The sequence below is a fragment of the Serinus canaria genome, chromosome 6 (assembly GCF_022539315.1).
Source record: "Serinus canaria isolate serCan28SL12 chromosome 6, serCan2020, whole genome shotgun sequence".
Classification (NCBI taxonomy): domain Eukaryota; kingdom Metazoa; phylum Chordata; class Aves; order Passeriformes; family Fringillidae; genus Serinus; species Serinus canaria.
Genome location: NC_066320.1, coordinates 9,957,462 through 9,979,184, shown reverse-complemented (window position 1 = coordinate 9,979,184; position 21,723 = coordinate 9,957,462). Strand labels below are relative to the sequence as shown.

At 42.2% G+C, this 21,723-nt stretch overlaps 1 protein-coding gene across 1 annotated transcript in view; it reads left to right on the top strand.

The window, feature by feature from the left end:
* The first annotated feature begins 1,669 nt into the window (after positions 1 to 1,669).
* NRG3 (neuregulin 3) overlaps positions 1,670 to 21,723 on the top strand; it is a 332,572-nt gene continuing 312,518 nt past the window's right edge. The window contains exon 1 of the mRNA XM_050976465.1: positions 1,670 to 2,366. Coding sequence (XP_050832422.1) covers positions 1,670 to 2,366 — 697 coding nt within the window. The remainder of the gene's footprint in view (positions 2,367 to 21,723) is intronic.

Sequence of the window (21,723 nt, the reverse complement as noted above, 5' to 3'; positions counted from 1 at the left end):
AAAATTTTGAAAATGGGGATTAAGCCACCTTTGGCAAACTGCTGTTAACCTTTCAGCGACCACCCTAGCTGGTTGGTCCAATAAGTGAAAGTACCCATTGTTGACTACATTGAACTTGGGAATGCAACTTTGGTGTAGACCAAATAAGCCAGAGTAGTTAAGATACCAAAACTAGTCTGGCAAACCTCAGTGCGGTGCTGTGCCATCAGTTTCTCCCCAGCTGCTGCGTGAAGTGTCCTTTTGTTGCAGGTGTGTGGTGGGTCGGTTTTGTTTTTCTTTAGAGAATCCCATTAGAAACAGGAGTAACAAAATGCTGCCCATTGATGCCTGTCGGGTAGCACCACGGCGGGAGAACCCGTGTCCCGATGCCTGGCCGTCGCTGGGCTCCCCGGCGGAGGTGTCTCCACCCCCTCGGCACACGCACCCCCGCGCCGCTCCCCGCACACCGGTCTCTGCTGCCATGCAGCACCAGCCGACTGGATCCTACCACAGGATGGGCTCGGCAGCTTCGCCCCCACCCCGCACCGCCGCCCCTTCAGCAGTTCTTTTTCTTTTCTTTCCTTTTCCCTTCCTTTCCTAGCTCCGTTTGCCGTAGCATACACCCTCCCGAGGGGTTTGCCTGGATCATTTATTTATCTTGTGCGCATTAAGAAACCACCATTAGGCTTTGGTGGGAGGCGCCTTGCTCGGTGCGCGCTCGCCTGCCTCCGCGGCGCTGCCAGAGGAATACACAATCGAGCCGAAGCCGCAAGCTTGGCAGGAGCTGCCTTTGCGTGCCCATTTACTCGCCGGATCCGCATATTTTTTTGCCGATTGGGTCATTGCCGCTTTCCTCCAGGGTTTCATCTTCATTTTTATTTTTGCGTGTGTGTGGATTATTTAATTTTTTTTCTTTATTTTTTTTTTCGGGAATCCTCGCCGGAGTTTTGATGCCGGGCCGGACTTAGCGCGGGCGCGGAGGAGCTGCGCGGAGCCGTGCCGAGCCGTGCCTCCTGCCCCGGGCCCCGCCCGTGGATCGGCCTCCCTGGCCCGGCGCCGGCCGCGGGTTGGCCGCGGGGCCGCGGAGTGGCGGGTGCGCTGCGCCGCGCCGCCGCCTCCCCGCGGAGCCGCCGAGGGATGCTGCTGCGCCGCGGACGGGCATAGGCAGGAGCCGAGCGGGCGGGGGAGGGAAGGAAGGAAAGAAAGACGGAAAGAAAGGATCCCCCAAGCCCCGAGGGGAGAGGAAAGGCGAGAAGGTGCGTGAATCGTGAATGTGAAGGAATGTACCTGCACGTCACCGGAGCCGCACGCTTGGGATAAAAAATAAATTAACCGAGGAGGCTGATCTCTGCAACTTATTACCCGGAAAAAAAAAAAAAAAAAAGGAAAAGAAAAACCTTATAGCGGAGGGACAAGAAGAAGAGCGACGAGGCTGCACCGAGCAGCTCCCGAGTCAGGCACCCGGCGGATGGCGCGGCCGTCCCGCTGACTCCGCGGCCGCGGGAGGCTGCGCGGGGCGGCGCGGCGCGGCGCGGGGCATGCCGTGCCGGCGGCGTGACTGAGCGGGGCGCTCCCGCCGCCCGCTCCGCACCGCGCCGCGCTCCCCTCCGCTCTCCTCCGCCGCATGCCGCCGGCATCCGCGGCGCGCTGATGCCCCGGGGCCGCGGCGGCGCTGCGGACGGCCCCTAGGATGAGCGAGGGGGCTGCCGGCGCCGCGGCGCCCGGGGCGGCGGAGGCGGCTGCTGCGGCGGGGGGCCCGGGCGGGGATGGGGCCGGGGGGCCGCCGCGAGAGCTGCGCTGCAGCGACTGCATCGTCTGGAACCGGCAGCAGACGTGGCTGTGCGTGGTACCCCTCTTCATCGGCTTCATCGGTCTGGGGCTCAGCCTCATGCTGCTCAAGTGGATCGTGGTGGGCTCCGTCAAGGAGTACGTCCCCACCGAGCTGATGGACGCCAAGGGCGTGGGGCAGGACCCCTTCTTCCTCTCCAAGCCCACCGCCCCCCCCCGCGGCGCGGAGACCACCGCCGCCGCCACGCCGCGGCCGCCCAGCCGTGTCAGCCCCCGCCTCACCACCATGAGCCGGGCTCCCCCGCGGCCCCCCGGCACCCGCGGCCCTGCGCGGGGCGGCCCGCGGCCCACCGCCGCCAGGCACCCCGTGTCGCCGCACACGGCACCGCCCGCCAGCGGCCCCCCCGGCACCGCCGGCCGCGGCGCCCGGCCGCCGCCCGCCACCCCCAGCACCCCGCCGCTGCCCGCCTGGCCCACTGCGGCACACGCTACCTCCTCCTACAAGATCTACGTCCACGACTCGGCGCCGTCCTGGACCTTGTCTCCTTTCCAGGAGTCGACCACCACCACGCCGGAGGCCAGCACGACCCCCAAAACCCGTAAGTGTCGCCGGCCGCCCCGCGCCCTCGGGCCGCTCGGTGCGCGCCTCGCCCCGTCCAGACCCGGCGTTGGCCCAGAGCCGGCGGGGTCGGGCAGGGGCGATGCGTCGCTCCGAGGTGGCCGCCGTGCCGTTCCCGTGCGGTTGCTGCCATGCGGGAAGCCGGAGAGCTCCGAAGTTTGCGCTTCTTTCTCCCTTCCCTGCTTGCGCCCCCTTTTTCACCCTCGGCGAGTTCCCTGCTTGTGTGATGGATGTTGAGGCAGGAGCAGCCATTTGAGGAGACTCCTTTTCGTTTGGTTTTAGGAAGGATGCAGATCCCCTTTCCCCTTCTAGGCAGGCTGGTCTGTGAAAGGTACTTAAGAGATGCTGGGGGGTTGTCTGAGCGAGGGGGACCAGTGATGACACCCCCCCTCCCCCCGAAAGGGCAGCGTGGAGAGTGTGGTCTTCAGCAGGTGCGGACTGGACTGTGCATGTGCTTCTCTGCTGGTGACGGAGTTTGTCTTCCCGCACACTCGTCTCCCTTGAAACGAGGACGGGCTCCGCAGGGATGCTCTCTCCGTCCCAGGGCCCGGCTCCTGAAGGAGCTGCGGCCAGCTCCGCCGGGAAGGAGCCCGGGCACCCCGCGGGTGTGCACACCCATCCCAGCGCTTTGCCGGCTCCCGCGTGTAGCCACAGCACCGTGTGCAACCGACTATTTTTTTTTTTAAGCAGAGGAGGGGGCTAGTTCTCCGATTGATGCTTGGTGGCTGGTTCTTCCCACCCTCCCAAGCACAAACCGAAGGATTCCGGCTAAAGCTGAAAATTCATTTGGTCTGGGTGCATCAACTTCCAGCTGCTCATAAAGGTTACTTAGGACAAAGGCAATCCTTGCCAAAAGAACTTCTATGCGATGGTATTTAGTGAAATGCTCTATTATACTTTATTATAGTATTCTGCGCTTTCTTGGATGCAGTAGAGGAAGTGAAAAGCTGGGTGTCCTCCATTAACTCTTAGTTGCTGCTGCTGAGAACATCAGTTCGGTTGAACCCCTTTTGCAGCCCAGGGCTCCCCTTTTATATGCTAATGTAGGGGTGTTCTACTGGAGGATTTTGTTGGAAAGCAATATCAACTTTATTTTGTCTACTAAATCTATTGATAAGCACTGGGCCAGAGAGGATAGGCAGTGCAAGCTGATCTTGTGAATTGACAAAATTGGGAGAAGAGCAGCAAATTGGATGTGTATGTGTGGGTGGGTGGGTGTGCAGGTGGCGGATGGCTGGGAATGATTACGAACGAAGCTATCACTAAATCAGAAGAGCTAACGAGGCAATAACTCGTTTTGCCTGTGTGTGCCACAGTAATTGAGGCAGCCCTTACAGGTGTGTCCAAGCCTGCATGTTCTGTCGGTACAACCTAAGGTAGTTGGAAGTTACCAGAAGGAAAATCTTTTGTGGAGCTCAACGCAGCCTGTTTCACTCAGGTGTGGGGAGCTGTATAGGGCACTTGTTAAAAACAAAGCAGCAAATGAAGCCAGATTTTCAACCCATATGTCTGTTCTCAATCCTCTCAACAGATATGCTATATGGTTCTTCATACTGCTGTGATGTATGTGTGTGTATCTGCCTGGGCTTTCCCGGTGGGATCTGTCAGGGTCTAAATGCCCCTTTGCAATCTCTTCCTTTCTTCCCTTTCTGTCTCGTTGGATATGTAAGAGAAATCCACAGCAATTTCCGCCCCTCTAGGCTATCTCCTTACAAGGTATAGAAGGCAGGAATGTCCTGATTAATAAATAATGTTCACCTGGCAGGACTCTCCTCTATGCAAGACACACAAAGGAAGAAGAAAAACCACAATCTTGAAATGTTCCTGGCAGTTGCAGAGCTTCCTAACTATTTTTTTATATTAGGGAGGCTGCTAATACCTTTTACAGCAGGGTGTTTCCCTTCATTAAATGTAGCTCAGTTATAGGATGGAAATGCAAGAAGTGCAAATCCAGCAGAAATTGACCCTGTTTGGGCACATTGATAGCAGAGATTATCATTAATGGAAGATTAAATAGATTACATAAAAAAGGATTTGAATTTGTAGGGCATATGAACATTTTTTTTTTTAAGCCTAAAGCTGTGCTCTCCTGATACATATGAGCATCTCTAAGGATACATGTAAAATTCTTTGAGGCTGCAGTATCCACTGAGGGGAGAGAAAGGAGAAATGCAGTCTTTGTGCTGTGAACTGCTGACATGGTGTGACCCCAAAGCAAGTATCTGTGTCTGCTGCTAATAGCTCTCAGTAAGAAAGGGATTTTTTTTTTTTTAAACAAATTCATCCTAATTTCCCAGGATGAGCTGCGTGTTCCTTCTGTGCCCGTTGTTCCAGCTGCTATTGAAATGAAAGTCATGAATCCTGTTGTACCTTGTGAATACAAATCTGACACGATAAATCTCATGCCCCAGCCTTCAAAATAGTGCATGCCCTTGTGTTATCCTCTGGCTTGGCAAGGCACATATGTGGGTGGGAGTCATAGGTTATTTAACATTTCACAGCTTTTAAGAAAAGAAGTAGCTATCTTTATTTGTACTTGTTTGTGTCGTAGTTTATTTAATTGTTTCAACATGTTAAAATGGGCTCAAATCAGGACTTAGGAAAATGGGAGGCAAAATAGGAGTTATTTCTCCAGAAAGCCAGATGATTGCCCACCTGAGTAAGTGTTGGTAAAGCCTTTTCTCTGTGTGTGTATTAATCTGAGGAGATGTTGTGAAATCTCTCTTTTTTTGTGGGTGTGCATAATGACAATAATTCTTGGTTGTGTTTCACTCAAAGTCAAGCTATCTGTTAGCTGTTTTGAAAGTTCTTGATCAAGATCCTCCAGGTTCTGACTAAGCAAAAGCCACTTACTCATCAAATCTCTCTCTGTATCTTGTGCCTGTGTGTGTTTTCCATGATCACATATGAACCATGCCTTTTCAGCCTAAGCCTCTTCATCCAGTGCTCAATGTAAAAGTCAATCACTAATTTAGAAAGATAGTCCAGTCTGTACATCAAAAAATCAACCAACAGGCTGGAACATGCTAGTGAGGTTTTATTTTTATCAAGTCATTGGTTTCATTTCAAAAGAGTCATGCCCTGATTTTTCCAATATGCATTTTTCATGGTATTCTGGATTCTTCAGTAATGTTATTATCCTCAAATTGAGATACTGTACTTAAAAGAATTCCTGTGTGAATTCAGCTATGAAATAGCACTGTGGTTTCTCTTGTGTTCATATGACCAAAGGCTAATGCAGAGAACTGAGGTCAGGCAGGTGGAGCTCAACTAATGCATAGTAACCAAGAAAAGAGACGTTACAGAGCACTTAATCAATATATCTTGTGAAGTCCAATTGCAACCTTTTTTTTTTTTTTTTTTGGGTAGTCTGAGTATACTTTGATTTCCTGCTAAAGATTTTCTGGTCCAGTCGTTTATCCTCGTCATATCTCTGACTGATTGTTATGCACAGCATGGGTTCAAGTAACAAGCATCTGGCAGATGCACTGCTACCAGCTCTGACATTTTGGTAAAAGCTGTTTGTTTTATTTTGCACTGACTCAAATATCTTTTTCGCATTAAGGATGACACTTAGATGGAACTGCGGGGTTTTCACCAACTGGAGGGTGTTGTGGGAGGTGCCAAACCGTAGTAAAACCAGACCTACTCTTCCCAGAGATCTGAAGCATTCTGCCAGCAAATGACATGGATTGTGAACACTTGGCATGACGAGTGTGAGCTGTCATTGAACCGAGGGAAGCACACGTGACTGCAGAGCACGTGCCTTTGGCATTAACTGAGATTAATGTGCCAGTTATTGACCAATCTTAAATGCTTCAAAAGCTGTTGAATTGAAAAAAAAATACTGAGACAAACAACTGGGAGTTTTAAGAGCATTTGCTTCTTCTTCGTTCTCACTTATTTTCTATTCACATACCTTCGGTCAGTGTCACAGAGATGATTAGATTTGTGTTTTCTGTCTTAGATACTTGTGGACAGGAGGACTACTATCAAAGCAAAAATAACAAACACAGATGTGCAACTGCATCACTGAAGTAAAAATTATTGCAATTTATTTTATTTCTCGTATTTTATGGCTATAACTTGCTTCATCTGTTTCAATTAAGTTAGAGGAAACTGGACTTAATTTTGTTTTCCATTTTTAATCTTCTTTATAGTTAGGGACTAGAGCAGCTATCACTGAATTCGTAAAGAAGTGGAATATTTAAATAAGACCCACTCAGATATGTACATTGATTCTATTCAGAGATATTTCTTTTCTCTTCCCTTCATTAAAGTGATTGTTGGAATCCTATGACCTAGAAGAGCTTGCACAGCACTGGCATGATGAGTGGGAGGGATATGGCTGAAATTACTCCATGCTGATTTTTAACCCTGAAGGAAATTCTTCTGGGGACTGTAGAGTTTGTCATTACATTGATTTAACCTGTGATCACTGGTGAACACAAAGCCTTCAATTTTATTTGGCATTTTTTTTGCATCTATGCGAGGACATTATGTGATATATTATATGTTGACAACAGAATACCATTATTAAATTAGTGTATTGATTCATTGCAAAGGATTATGCTAAAGTAATGTTCATGGTTTATCTAAACCCACAGAAAATGGAAATTAAAAATTAAAGCAAAAGACCTGTCTCTACAGAATTGTGTCTAGCATTGCACAGTGCATTTATCATATGACTCATTGCTTTGAAGGCAGAACCCAGTAAACACATGGATTGCTGTGGATTTGGCCTTGACTTTCAGTTTTGTAGCCCATATGGTTTTCAGGAAGTACCTGAGACTACCAGTGTTTGGTTTTGTTTATTTCTTCTGTGATTGTTTTGTAAACAAGCTGCACAAGGAAAAGTGCCTAGTAAAATCAGGTGGGATGACTTGGTCACAAGCATATATAAATAAATTTGTTAAAAGCAGAGGCTTGTTTGTCTCTGAGCCTGGTGGTTTCTTTTTGAGCTTCTCTGTGTTTGAACAACTTTGCAGTACTGTGCGTGTGTGTGTGCAAACACAAAATACAAGCATGGATTTGTGCATTTACACAGTTTTTGAGGAGGATCAGGATCTCAAAGCCTGTAGTAACCCCAGGAGCAGTGTTTGTCTGCCTTGGTCCTGGTGCTTGTCCAGTCAGTGTGGTTCACAAAAGAAACCCAGAGGTTTCATTGGAGCTAGTTAGACTGAGTGCCAAGTGAAGTGCATCTGTTTTAGTGTGGAAGTCTCTTTCAGGTTCTGCTGCATGGAAGGGGTTTGTAGTCACTGTTACTATTAAGCACAAGTACTTTTAAATTATTATGTTGCATTACAAGAGTAGACAAAACACAGGAGAAACCATGAAATACTTTGTGTTATGGAGATGTTTTCTTTTTCCTAGGGACTGAGTTCCCTCAGTGTGGTGAGGCTTGGAAGTTTCATTTAATGGGACAGCTGTACTTCAGATCAAAACCGTGACTGTGTTTTCTCATGGCTAACTGCATTTCCAAGGTGGACAGCTCAGAGACCTGCTGTCTTACTTTTACCTTCTCCCTCCTGTCTAATCTCAAGCCACTCCTCTGAGTAAAGCATCTTCATTGGAGAGAGGGCATTTTAAACCTGGACATTTTAAACCTGGTCGAGACAGAGGATGAACGTTTAGGTGGCCTCTAAGTAGCACAGAGACAGTAAATGCATACAAGGGGGCAAGTTCTTTTTGAATGGGTTTCTACTTTCTGTCATGCAGATTTCTGGGGTCCCTTGGTAGAATGCCTTCAAGAGGAAGAAATAGAATAAAGCAGCCACGAGGAAAATTAAAATAGCAACTGCACTTACAAATTTCCATCTCCTTTTCATGGAAGAAGTGCTTAATTGGATCAACTCTTCCTGGTCAAATTTGGAGGTAGTGCAGAAAAATATATTAACTGAATGCTTATTGCTAACTGTTTAAATGGTTGTTTCTGTTTTTCAATGTACTCACTATTACCCTAGTAAAGTTTAAAAATATATATAAAAGAATTATTCCCGTACTCTGTCTTTTCTGTCCTCTAAAACCAGTATTTTGAATTTCCAAAGCTGTGTTTCTTCTGTAGCATTGAAATAGGAGGATTCCCTGACTTTCAGGTCTTTTTTATAACACATTGGTCCTGATTCCTTTCCTTTTTTTTTTGTTTTTTTGGTATGGGTATGTTGACTGCTGACTGCAGGAGATAAACTATTCAGCTTCAAAGATAATTCACTTCCTATCATGTTGAGCAACCAATTTTAAAGTCCAAATTTATTTATGTTTTTTTCCTCAGAGTGATTTTATTTTTTTACTTTTGCATGAGGTAAACATTTGGGGAAAGCTCAGGTAGTATAGAAAAGGCTCAGTGTCCAATAAAAATATAACTGGGTAAAAAGATAAACTGAAGCTTTGGTTTGGAATACCTGAATTCTGCTTTGGCCCCTGTAAAATCAACCCAGAAACCTACAAAGTCTCTTCTTCTTACTTTAACATCTTTTTGTTTCTTGGTCTTTGGGTTTATGGCTTTTCTTTTTATTTTAAAATTTGAATTAATCCCTTGGCAATTCTAAGGGCGCTACAGTTATTTCCCAAACCCCACTTGGCACTTGTATTTTCCTCTGATGGGAAAGATGCACATTAGCAGTGCAATGGGGCAGGTGCTCTTCACAGAAATATTAACTAGTATTTTAGCTTGTGTGAAAATTCAGACCTTCCACAGAGTCATTTTGTAGCTCCTATAGTAAAGCATTGAGAAAAACTTATTCCATTAGTATTCTGTGTGGATGTTGTGCTGGCCAAAGTAGTTTATAGTCTTTGATTTTTTATAAGGAGATTGCTGTATGGCCAAGTTTTGCAAACATTACAGGCCCAGTTTAGGGTGTGCTAGTGATGCATTTTGTGTTTTGTGGAATTGTGGATCTGCAGCATCAGGGGCAATTTATGTGAACATCTGTGTGATTAGATGTGTTTGTCTGCCTTAGATTGCGGCGTGAGTGCTTGCAAAACATGCCTGTGTGAGTAAATGTACATCAGCTTTTTAAAAGCTGCCAGCATTATTTAAATGTGCTTATTAGAACTGAGTTTCCATTAGAACATTTTCTTTGTGTGTGTGTGTGTGTATTCTTAGCACTGCCTTGAAAAATATATCATTATCCTGTTTACCCTTTGCCTGAAATGAGTTGTGTAGTAAAATCTTTGTGTTCTGGAGGACTGTAGTTGCTTAGCTGTAGACTGTGACAAGACACGTGGGTCATGAATCTTTTTATACATCACTTTCAAACTATTTCTTTTCCTGATTTTTGTTTTTCATTATTCTTGAGAAAATCGCTGGTTTTGTAGTTTTTCTCTGCATTATGTTCTCAGCTAGATATATGTCAAAATTGACTTTTTCATGAAGCTTATGGATAGAAAGTGCTTTCTAAAACATTAGGGATGGCAAGGTGTATTTTAATATCTATTATTTTCTGAAACCAAAATATGAAATAAACTTTACATTGTTATTTTCACAGTGTCATTTCTGTAAAAGTTCAATATTCTAGTTCAGCAAGAACTGAGTCTTGATTGCTGGCTGTCACCAGATAGAGGGGCTGTAGCACTGTGCAATAGCAAACCAATAAATTAGTATTAATAGCAAATAGCCTCCTTTCCAGAGCTGAGAATTCTCACTGATGTCAGAACTTGTGAGGCAGGGATGGAGGTAAGGTGTGTTATTCTCCTGGAAGGGTGCTGGTGGTGTGCTTTTACTGCAGTGACAAGTGGTTGACAAGTAAGGTTGAAAATGTTCAGCCTGGATTTGCTGTGCTGCTTCTGAATGTAACCAAGATTCTAACAAAACCAAGAAAGTTGCACTGAAAAGTGTTGCTAACCTGGAAAACTGTGCTGTGTGGTGCAAGGCTAATGGTTACCTCTATCTGCCAGTTCAGTGCATAGGGAAATAGCATTTCCAGGAGTGTGCTCAGGGTGCCTCAGAGCTGTAGCTAACTGCCCTTCTCAGTGGCTGAGTAATACCATGGAATACTGAAAAAATGTGGGGAATCTTTGTTTCCTCTCCCCTGGTGAAAAACAGTACAAGTGCTGAGTGGGTTATAATTAAAGTAGTACTAAGCTATCTCAGAAGCTTTGACTAGGAATTGATTGTACAATACTTGCTAAAAACAATCCAGTAATTGTCTTCCAAAGGGGTTGCTTGGTTAGGGTTTTTTTTTTTTTAAGAGTAATGTTGTGTGGAGAGAAAATTAATTTTCTTGCTCAGTCTGTGAGTGAATTCACTAAAGAGAAGCAGGGGTTTTGTTGGAAACCCAGAGATAAGCTGCACTGAACTGGTATGGTGATTTTCCTGCCAGGGTTCGGTGGGCAGTGGGTTCAGGAACTTTACTGAGGAGATTATTCTGATGAGTGTCAGTTCTCCTGATTTAGAAGGGTAGAGGTACTTTTATAATTATTTCATAAGTAGCTAAACCACATTAGTCTTTAGCCTGGATTCTGGCCCAGATACATAATGGTCATAGTGACAAAGGTTCAATCCCCTTGGGTTTTGGGTTTTTTTTTGGTTTTTTTGGGGTCTTTTTGTAATAACTAGAAAGCTTAAAGTAATGCATAAATACATACAGCAATGACTTTTTCCTTTAGCAGATTGTGTTTCTTTTGCTTTTAGATTTCAATCTTTTTTATTATTTATTATAATAGAGCATACCACACATTTCACAGGGTCAGCTGCTTATTTATGAGCTGTATCTCAGTGTAATAAACTTGGATGCAATTAGTTTTCATCCTTAAAAAAATGTTAGTCAGAAAAATACAGATTGGAAATCAGAACAATTTATAAATTTTACTGTCTTAACAGGTGAAAGTAATCCTTGGTGCTGTTTCTGAGTTTATAGTATCCACACTTTTAAATTCACTGATTACCTCAAGGTAGTGCTAGTGAAATGCTGCAGTCTGCTACTGGCTGAGGCAGTAGCAGCAGGTTTTAGAGTGCAAGTGGGCTCTCTTTCTACCCCTCTGTTGGGAGGTTGCACCTTTGCCTCAACTGATTACTTTCTGAGCTGTGAGGACCTTGATGCCATCATCATCAAAGCAGCAGAGAAAGTGCAGCATCCCCAGGATGTCTGAGTCCTGTTTTTACTGGGGAGGGTGAACACTTGCTGTCACCTTGCCTTACAGAGGAAGAGGGATGGGTAGGGAGCAGAGGTGACAGGGTGAGCTGTGGCCAGGCTGGCCTGGTCTGGGGACACACAGCCTCTGCCTTGTCCCTGTCAGCATGAGCTACCCTGCCTTGTTCCCTACAAACCACTGAGGGAAAGAAGTGCTCCTAATACCTTTTCCTATCTGGAGCACGTTCTTCACAGAGCCCTACTTAGTGGTGAATGGAAAGCATGAATAGTAACTTAATATTTTAAATTGGCTTTAGAAGTATCTGTCTGCAATAGGAAATTCTCTCAGGTTTTAGTTCTTGGATGGCTGGATTGAAGCTGAAATGCTAGTGTGGGATGTGTTTAAGAGGGGAAGAGTTTGATACCATAATTGTTATTTTATAGGTGGCTGGAAAGATCACTTGCACTTACTGGGTTTCAGTATTTTGGTACACTCCAAGGCTTGATTGCACCTTGTGTTTGCATACATTTGGGAAGCTGTCCTCTGTCACCTTGGCAGATGTAGGGGATTTGTAGCCAGCCACAGCTTTGCTGCTGTGAGGTGGATCTATAAATATGAACTGAACACACACAGATTGAGGAGCTGCTGAGCTCCTCATTCCTGGTTTGTTTACACTGCATAATTTGGAACCAGGAGCACACATTTATTTAAATTTTACAATGATTAAAATGCATTTAGCCCTGATTTTAACTGAACACTTGACTGGTCAGTAATGATAGAAAATTAAGGATATTGGTACAGGCATAGCAATAAAATGCCTTACTGAAGAGATGATGGTGGGTAGAGTCCTGCAGTGAGGATGAGGTATGTTAGATGATCAAAAGATTAATAATGCTTCTGAGATGTTTTATTTGCACACTCTGAGAATTTTGGCTGCTTAAGTTTATTAGGGAGCTTATTTTTTTTAAAAATGCTTTTAAGAAGATACTGTAAGATTATATCTAATTAATTAGACACATTACATTTGTATTATTTAATTAGAGATTATTTTTCAATCACCCCTTAAAATTGTAACACTCTCTTAGTATTTTTTTTCACATTTTTAATCCTGTTTATGAATGCAGTCTGTATGAAAGCATAGACTCTTGGACTATTTTCCTAACAAATTTCCTATACTTTTGTGTTGTGAAACAGAATTAGAATCTGAGGAACTCGCATGTAACTGAGCATTCAGTGGGAGCTGTAGGCCATCAGTTCTGCAAAAATCACAGCAAGAAGCAGGGTAGACCACAGAAAGGCACTAGATTGAATGTTTTACATGAGAACTCTTCATTGAGAAGAGTTCAGAGTCCCAACATAATGAATTTCTTCTGAACTTCAGTTCAACTCTTCCTAAAGCGAGGTTGGGATGATCAAAATACAAATAAAGGAATTCAGGAGGATAATAAATGAAGTCTATGTGCCGTGCAGTTTCAGCAGTTGTTATGGCCAGGAAGCTGACCTAAAAAAACCCCAAATCCCAAAGCTAATAGCAGAGATCCCCCAGCGTGTCACCACCTTTTTGTTGGTTACTGTGTGTAAGGATTTCCTTACCAGTGGGTGCAGGAGCAGCCATCCCCCCGTGGGTGGGTGCAGATCCTTCCAGGCGTGCATGAACCGCGCTGCCCTGCCTGCGCTGGGGCTCTGCTCTCTGCTGCTGCAGCTCGGCAAAAAATCACCCTCACTTCCCCCTTCCACCGGGGGAAAAAGTGCCTTTAGCAGTGATGGCTTCTTTCTCACTAGTTTAGCTTGCTTATTGGTCTGCTGTTCATCCCAAAAAGCTGTTAGAACCTCAATGACAGTAAAAGATCTGAGACTTGGTTACTGGAAGTCAGGAGACCAGGAGTGGTCCTTCCTTTTCTTCAAGCTCAGGTTTTCTTATTTGTGAAAAAAAGACATGGTGAAGAGGTACAGATGAGAAGTAAGGTGTTAATTAATGAATATTCAAAAAATAAGGAGGAAATATAAGTCTTGCTTCAAATTTCAGAAAGTACCTGATGTCTTTGGTTGTTCTGTTGCTGGAGTGTCTGATAATTTCCAATAATTCTCTGACAGTGAAATCCATTGGATTTAAGTACTAAAGAGGAAGGGACAGAAGCTTTTTTTTTTTTTTTTTTTTTGAGGTTAATTTAAAAATATATCTCCAAATATAGCCAAGATCTGTCCCCAGATCTCAGGGCTGTATCTGAGAGGAGGGCAGGGCTGTCTGTGAGACACCCTAGCAAGCCACTTACTCTAGTTCGTAATTCTTTATTTTTGTCCTGCAATGAGCGGAATCAGGTTTGAATTTGGGACACTCATTAGGCCAAAGCCTGCCATTATGACAACCCCATTTAAATCTTTTTAGCTTAACTTTATAATCACTTGTCACTGGGAATTTTAGTAACTACTATGTTTTATATTACTGTCTTGTTATATTTTAGGACCAAAGTGTTATTGTTGCCATATCTCACATCAAAAGGAAGAAACACTTTCAGTATGGTGTAGTCTTCTATAGATAGAGACAAAATGCTCTCTGAGTAGGTGGGATCCTAATCCAACTCCAAACCCAATGAGATAAGTGAGAATAAGTGGGCTCTAGCTAACATTTAAAATAAACAGTTACAAAGGAGTGACTTGCTTAGCCCAGTCTGTTGTTCTCCATTTGCTCATAGTTGATTTTTCTGAAGTGTAACTATGCTGATCTCTAAAAAAAAAAAATTCTAACAATAAAAATGCATTTATTAAAGGGAATCTCAGGTGGAGAATGAGACAAGTTTTATGGGAGAGGTATTGTAATAAATCAACACAACTGGAGAAAAATTGGCAAGTATTTTTTAACTGTGTCTCTTTCGACCCCCTTCCAGTAGTGAGATACCAGTGTCAACAAAGTTTGAGTTGTTTGTTGTTTCTTCAATTAGCTGAAATGTTTTTCGTAACTTGAACTGATATGCTTGGGTTTCAAGTGTAAATATGTAAGCTTGCTAAGTGTTTTGTTTGCTTATTTTTCCTGCTGTGAGGTTTGGGGTTTAAAACCAGTGTAGCAGAGAAACTTACTAGTGGTGGGCAAGAAGCTGTTTAACATCTTAAAATGTTCACGTACTCAGTATTTTAGAGAAAGGTTTCCTATCACTGGTTATTACTGAGGATAAATATTGTATTACCACCTAGATGTACCACCCCAACACACACCTTCTCATTGGAGACTCGCTCGTTATAAATTTCAAAGCCTGTATGAAATGATTTACACTGGTGCTTGAAAAACAAGTTTGGATAATAGCCTTTTTAATGCCTTGAGGGCATTTAATTGCCACTAAGTGGCACAATCTGCTGTTTGGAATGGAGAGCTGGGAATATTTCAGTTGCAAATAGGGTAATGAAATGGATTGGAAACAAGGAGGTGTAACAACGGAATATTAACTGTGATATTAACAATGAGGTTGGCATCCTGTTTATGACCAGAGTATTCAGTGTGTGCCCCACAAGGTGGGATATCTGTTCCCAGGCAGTCATGGGGTTTCCTGCAGGGAGCTGACTCCTGCAGCCTGCAGATGGCCTGAGGTGAGACACACTGAAACTCTACCAGTCTGGAACAGTTGTGCCTGGCCCCCTTTACTGAATTTGTGTAGAAGGGTTTTGTCAATGTTTTTATATTTATATTTTGCATGACTCTCAGTGATTCTGTCAGTCTTGTTTTGCAAAAAAAAAAAAAAAAAAATTACAGCTCTCCAAAGTTCCAGGTAGTCTTTCTGTAAATCATGGGCAGCTTTAGCAAATACCTGACTTCTCAGAGAGCTGAGCAGTTGATTGTGGGACTAGTGTGGATTGCCACTGGGGAGGGAATCACAGAAAGGGTGATTTGCACATCTTTAGATAGTTTTGTAAAGCAAACAACACGTGGTATATTTGGAGTTTTTATGTGAAATCAAGATGTGATCAAAGGAGGATTTCATACTGCACATCTTAAAAATTAACTGTAGGGGTGGGCTTCAGCTTGCAATAGGTGTGAAATCTAAAATATTCTGCTATATTTGCTTTTCAAATCTTAGCTTCTCAAAGCATAGGCCTTTATAACTATTTAGAAGTTTCAGTGATGGGTTCTGTAGAACCTTTTAAACAGGGACATGTAACAGCTATTCCCAAGTAATGTGTTATTCAGAGGGTATGTCCACAATAAACCCAGCAGGAGCTGTCTTTTGTCATTTTGTTTTTTTTAATGTTTGCTATGCTACTGTGCTTTGCTGATGCAGTGAAGTGGTGAATGTCCTTTTCAGTGTTCTGGGCTGATTCTTCCAGAAACACCCAGTGAGCAGGACAGGAGAGGTAGGAGCAGAGGTCATGTGCTGAGAGGAAATGAGAGACAGATTTGGAAGCTCAGGAGATTGGAAAAGCCAGTGGAACTGTTTGTATTGTGAATATTTAGTGTGCTTTCTCTTAGGCCAAATTTATTATGATAAAGCTCCTGCCAGCAAGTGAATTACTGAGGAGCTGAGAAGGAAATTGCCCCATGATGATGTGCTGTGCCCATCATCAGGTGATACAGTCTGGGAACACCTCCTGTGGTGCTCTTTGGCCCAGGATCCTGTGGTATTCCCCCAGGGATTCTCCTGGAATGGGTGGTACTGCCAAAGAGAAAGAATTCCAAATGCGGTGGGATATTTCAGCACATCTTTTCAATTTCCCAGACAAAAATATTTCCCAGCCAGTTGAGCCTGTTGTTTTGTGCTGCCTCTGCAGTCTGTGTTGAATGAACATTGTCATCACCCTCATCACCTGAGTGTGCTATGTCCCTCCACTCTGGAGCCTTGTTGGAAGGCTGTCATGTGTCTCAGTGGGCAGGGAATTGTCCCCAAAAGGTTGTGTGCACCTTAAGGGTGCTCACATCGTTATCACATCTTATATTCTTTTGGTATTATTCAATCCAAAATGCTGTTTTTAAAAAGAAAAAAGTTCCCATGAAGGGCAGCCATGTCTTTTAAAATTCTAAGTAATAAAAAAGAATTCTGAATCCAGAATGTCTTTTGAAGTTACTGTGGCAGTCCAGTGATGGCATTGTGTTCTGTTTGTTTCTTGGTAAGTTCCAGGTGTCTCTCTTCTGTTCTCATTTCTCTACCACTTGCTGTTTAGGATGAAAAAAAATGATGTAGGCAACAGCAAAACATAAATTTGATATTTGTTTTCTATTAAGCAGATAATAACTCAATTGTATTATAACTTGCTTAAGTCTTATGGATCTTTTACACTATACAAAAATCTTACTAAACTCTGGAGAGATAAATGCTTGGGGTATTTTGGCCCACCTTTGTGAGAGTCAGAGGCATAGTTTCACTTCTGTTTTTGATTATTCAACTGTTATGGGTTTGGGTTTTTTATCAGATTATATCTTATTTTTTGGCAAGAGCCCTGGAATTTACAATGAGCTTTAGAAAGTAATCTTCTAGAATCTTTGCATTATGCTTCTTTTATATAAGGACTTCATTTTCTCTGTAAGTGGTTCCTACTGGAAATATAAAGTTTGTTGGAGATGTTTCTCCATCATATTCTGCAGTAAAGATCAATGCATTGAAGTAATTTATCTGCAGTATCCATAATTGATGCCTGATCTTTTAGTAGAACATCTGATTCTTTCCTAACCTTCCTGTTACTGATACACTTAAATACTTTATTTATTGCCTTTACCTAATAGCTTTTAAAACTCTCTTGGTTTTCTGATTCATTTGCTCAGGATAGATTTTATTTTAGAAAGGAAGTGTTGTCATTTCACTTGCTGTCTTCCCCTGTAGTGTTCTCTTGCTTTCAGGGAGAGGAAGAACTCCATTCCCTCCCTGTTATATTACAATCTTATTTGAAGTGCTTATATTTTAGGTCCTTAGGCTTTCCCCCTTCCATTTAATTTCCTTCCTTTTTCTTTTTTTCCAACTTCCCAAATCTTTTCAAAAGCTTTGCCTGTTGTTTGAAATGGCTGTGGTTTTTCTTATCATCCCCCCTTTTCTGTCATGACTGAGCTGCATCATACTCTCATCTTTTGAATTAGCTTCTGTTTTTCTGTGAGAACTGAGTCAAAACTGATTGCCTGATATCCTTTTCCTGCTGTTCCAAGAAGCAGCTGTTGCTGCTAGAAACAACAAAATAATAGACTACAAGAATACAATCACATTTTTCCATTTACTGTGTTCTGTGATCTCTTAAGTGGCTGCAGTGGAGTAGAATTTTCTGTATTTGCTTGCATCAATCAGGTAGAAAGTTGCCAAGTTATCCACTCTCTTCTGAGTCTTTGCTGATTTTGTGAGGAAGAGTTTGAAAACTTGTTTCACTTTTAGCAATGTTCAAGTTCCTGTCTGATAGTTTCCCCATGGTCACTGCATTTGTGACTAATTTTTAAATAACCTCACACAAAAAGAGTGTATTTTCTGTTACACATGGGGATAAAATATTTGAAAATCAACCCTAGAAATTTGTATTTTCTTATAGAAGAATACAGATCTATCTTCCTAATTCCATCTTGCAGTTCCTTAATTTACATTATTGGCATGGCCATGCTGCCTAAACAAGGCATTTTCCTGAGCACTGCGGGGTGCTCAAGGAGACGAATTTGTGCTGTCAGCCCTTCCAGCGAGTGAGTTCTTGTCCTTTGTGGTTCTTGCCAGTTCACTCGTGCCTGACCATGACCACAGGAGAGCTGGAGCTCCAGATAAACAGCAGTTTGATGGCTGAGGAGTAGTCAGAACAGTCTGATAAAAATCAGTTTCCTGATGGTTTTTTCCTTCATGATCTTCATTTGGAGCGAATGCCAGCGATGCTCTGATATGGTTTCCTGTGTTCTGCCACTTTTGTGCTTCCTTTCCTTTACAATACAAGGAGTTTACAGCTGCTGGATTTGTCTTAGGTGGGTCCCAGCCATCCCAGAGACAGGAGGTTAAACCATACTGTTCTCTCCTCACCATCTGGGTCCTTGGTTCACTCTAATTCACCTGCTCCTTGGTTATTTGTGACTCCTTTGGGACATACATACCACTGCACTCTCACTTTGTGTTTGTGGGTACAGGGCTCTATTTTCAACCAAGAAGAAGGTTGTATTTTTTAACAGTTATACAGCTGAGTTTTTTAATTGCCTCACTTCACTTTAGGTCATTATCTGGTGTTTGAAATTCTAACAGAATGATAAATTTGGGTGGAGGGAACATGTGTTCTGAATGACAGATGTCTTCACTGTACCATGATTTTAAAAGATGTCAATTTTTCAGTTAAAAGTACGTGGTCTGGGCTGTATGGGTCTCTTCTACTTCCTCAAGAATAATTTAAACTTCCCAGAGTATTTCTTTTTATGATTTTGCACCTTTTTGACACTTTCTGCCTCTGAATTTCATGTTCTTGCAAATTTCCAGAAATTATTATTCAAATAAATATTTAAATGCACTGTGAAAGAACTTAAAGAAATTCAGTAGGTTGCCTTTGTTCCCTAGATAACTAAGCTTTATTTTGATCAGTTAATTTGTAGTGGTTTTATTCCCCTGAGCAGGTAATTAAATGAAGAATAAAGCCATTTGAAAGAAAAAGCCTTCTGCATTTTCTTACTATTTCTCAACATTTAGGAGAAAATAGAACAATATTATATTTAAAAGGACAATACAGCTATTTCTGTTTGAAAAATAGAACATCTTATTGTATATTAGGTAGCACCATACTCTATTCATGATGATACTGGGATCCTTTTTAATTTGCAGTTGTAGAGCATATTCCTTTATGGATGAGTGGATTTGTTTTTCCAGAGGTCACACAGAGTAAAACTCCTGCTGTACATCCATGAGAGAATTTAGTGATTCCTGTTGCATCTATCCCAGAGCCCTGTTTAGTCATCACTGCCAAAAAATGTTATCTGGATTTAGTCTCCATTCCTTTTCTTTATTAGAAACACTTGCCTATCTTTAGTTCTTGAGGTCCTTCACCAAATAGTAGACACAACATAAATAAAAGTTCTTTTCAGATTTGTGAAGAATTCTGTGACATTTTAACCTTTAGTACACTCCTTTCAAAACTTCCTTAACAAAGGGATCACATATCCCCAAAATGGTCTCTGAAAATGTAGAATGCTGGTAAAATGTTAATTTGATAAGCTTGGGTCTATAATGTGAGTTGAAAAATTATTTTTGCCAACCCATCTGTATGTCCACTTACATTTTTTTTCCTGTGTAACCTTCATCCTCAATTGCCTTTTATAGACAAAACCTGTTATTTTCAGAGCTGGTCTGACTTAAGACTGCACTTCACATAGAAGTGTGTGCCTTCCAACTTCCCTTTGCTTCCCCAAAGACCATTATTTTCCTAGTGTTTTGCAGTCCTCACCTGTTGAAAGTTTGGAAGTTTTCCTGAGGTCTAATGTGACTTTCCTTCTCTTGTTCTTTGAAAGGTGCACAGATAGAACAGATGATCCCTTTGCATCAATGTGCTTTTTCAATTTTCATTTTGGGTTGTCTTGCTGTTTTTGTGTCTGCCAGCCATTTGTTTTCTGTTCCTGTGATCATTTCTGCTTACACATCATAACTTGGGCCTGTCCCAGCTGAAGAACTTGGAGTTTTCTGGATTACTATCTGCAATCAGTAATTTTTATCTCTCTGCTCTCTCCAGAACTCTAACCCAAAGTCTTCAAGTGAGCCACTTCTGTGGCACTGGGTAGCAGAATTATTTGCTTCCCTCAACTTACATATAAGAAAGATTTTAATAATTTTGCAGTTATGTAATTAAATCAATATCCTTATTCTCTGTTTTTTCCAAGCTCCATCACTGTTTTCTCCTTTCTTAAAATGCTGTTAGTCTTAGAACCTGTTAATTTAAATCACCTTCTCACTGGTGTAGCTGTACCCATTTTAATTGTTGCATCATGTAATTCTAGATAGACAATTAAGATTTTAATAAGGTGAGAAAAATAATGTGTTTATATTTACAGTTTATTTTGAATTATATGAGCACTGAAATTTTAATGAATCTATCTCCACCTCTTAATAAGTGTTTTATACCCTTTTATAATAGGAAATTGTATTGTGAACCAGATTTGAAACAAAAGCAGTGTGTTAATTTGTCTGAATGCTAGGATGTTTTATTTTGTTATTATAATGGTGAATTTTCCTGTTTTGTTTTTGTTTCACAGCACACAAAGCTGCAGGAGGGTGTAGATGTGCAGTTGACAATGCCCATCTGATTTATTTCTTTTATCTGCTATTGAATATTTTAGTACTTTGTATGATCTCTAAAGGGTTACAGGTTGAGTAGGCCTTAAGAGGCATTAAAAACCTGGCTTGATGACCAGTTTAATGCTTCTTCCAAGAACAATTTGTGGAGATTAGGATTTAGTGAGATATCACTGGAGGATTAGCTATTGCTTCTTAAGGCATTGTGAGCTGACAGCTAATGGATAACTTTCCCCGATAGCTCTTTTATAGTCCACTGCAGCTGGATAAAAATCAATGAGCAAGTGAACTTAAGTTTGTGTATCCATTAATTTTGTTTTTAACAGATGAGTATGACTGCCACAGTGACTTGCTTAGTGTGTTCTTCCCATCTGTCATTATCTAGATAACCTCAATTAACACACTGATTAATCCTCAAATTCTTCTTCAGTAGTTCCTTTCTGGACTGCTCAATGTGAAGGAAAATGTTCCCAGCCTGTCTGAGCAGACAGAACACATGCTAATCAATACCCAGATAAACAGAGCCTGAAGAAAAGGAGCCTACTTTTCCTCATGTTTCCTGCCCTCCCTTGGTGCTAAATCAATCTGTGCTTATATTAATTTTTTTTCAGTTCTTTTTCCTTAATCTGTTCTACGTTTTGCTACTATTTGAACTTAAAGCAAATAGTTGCCTTGAATTTTACTGCTGGCTGAGAATTACAAAGCACATTTCCATTGTGATTTCCAAAGGAACAGCAGTTATGGTATAAAATGGCTTTATTTTTACAGATAAACAGAGTTAAAAGAACTGTGCAGCTGTCTGTTGTGCAGGATTGTTTGTGAGAGAGCCTCAGCCCTCATTTTGAATCTAGTGGTGTTCCCATAATCATAATCTAATTTAAACACTTTGCTTCTTAACTGTAGCTGGCGTATCTGTTGAGTATTGACTGGGGGACAGTTCTTTCCTTCAAAAGTTAGTGGTGTGAAATAAGTACAATCCAATATTTCAGTTGCAATATTTTCACCAGCTATGTAGGAACAAACATTTATTTATTTATTTATTTATTTATTTATTTACTTTAA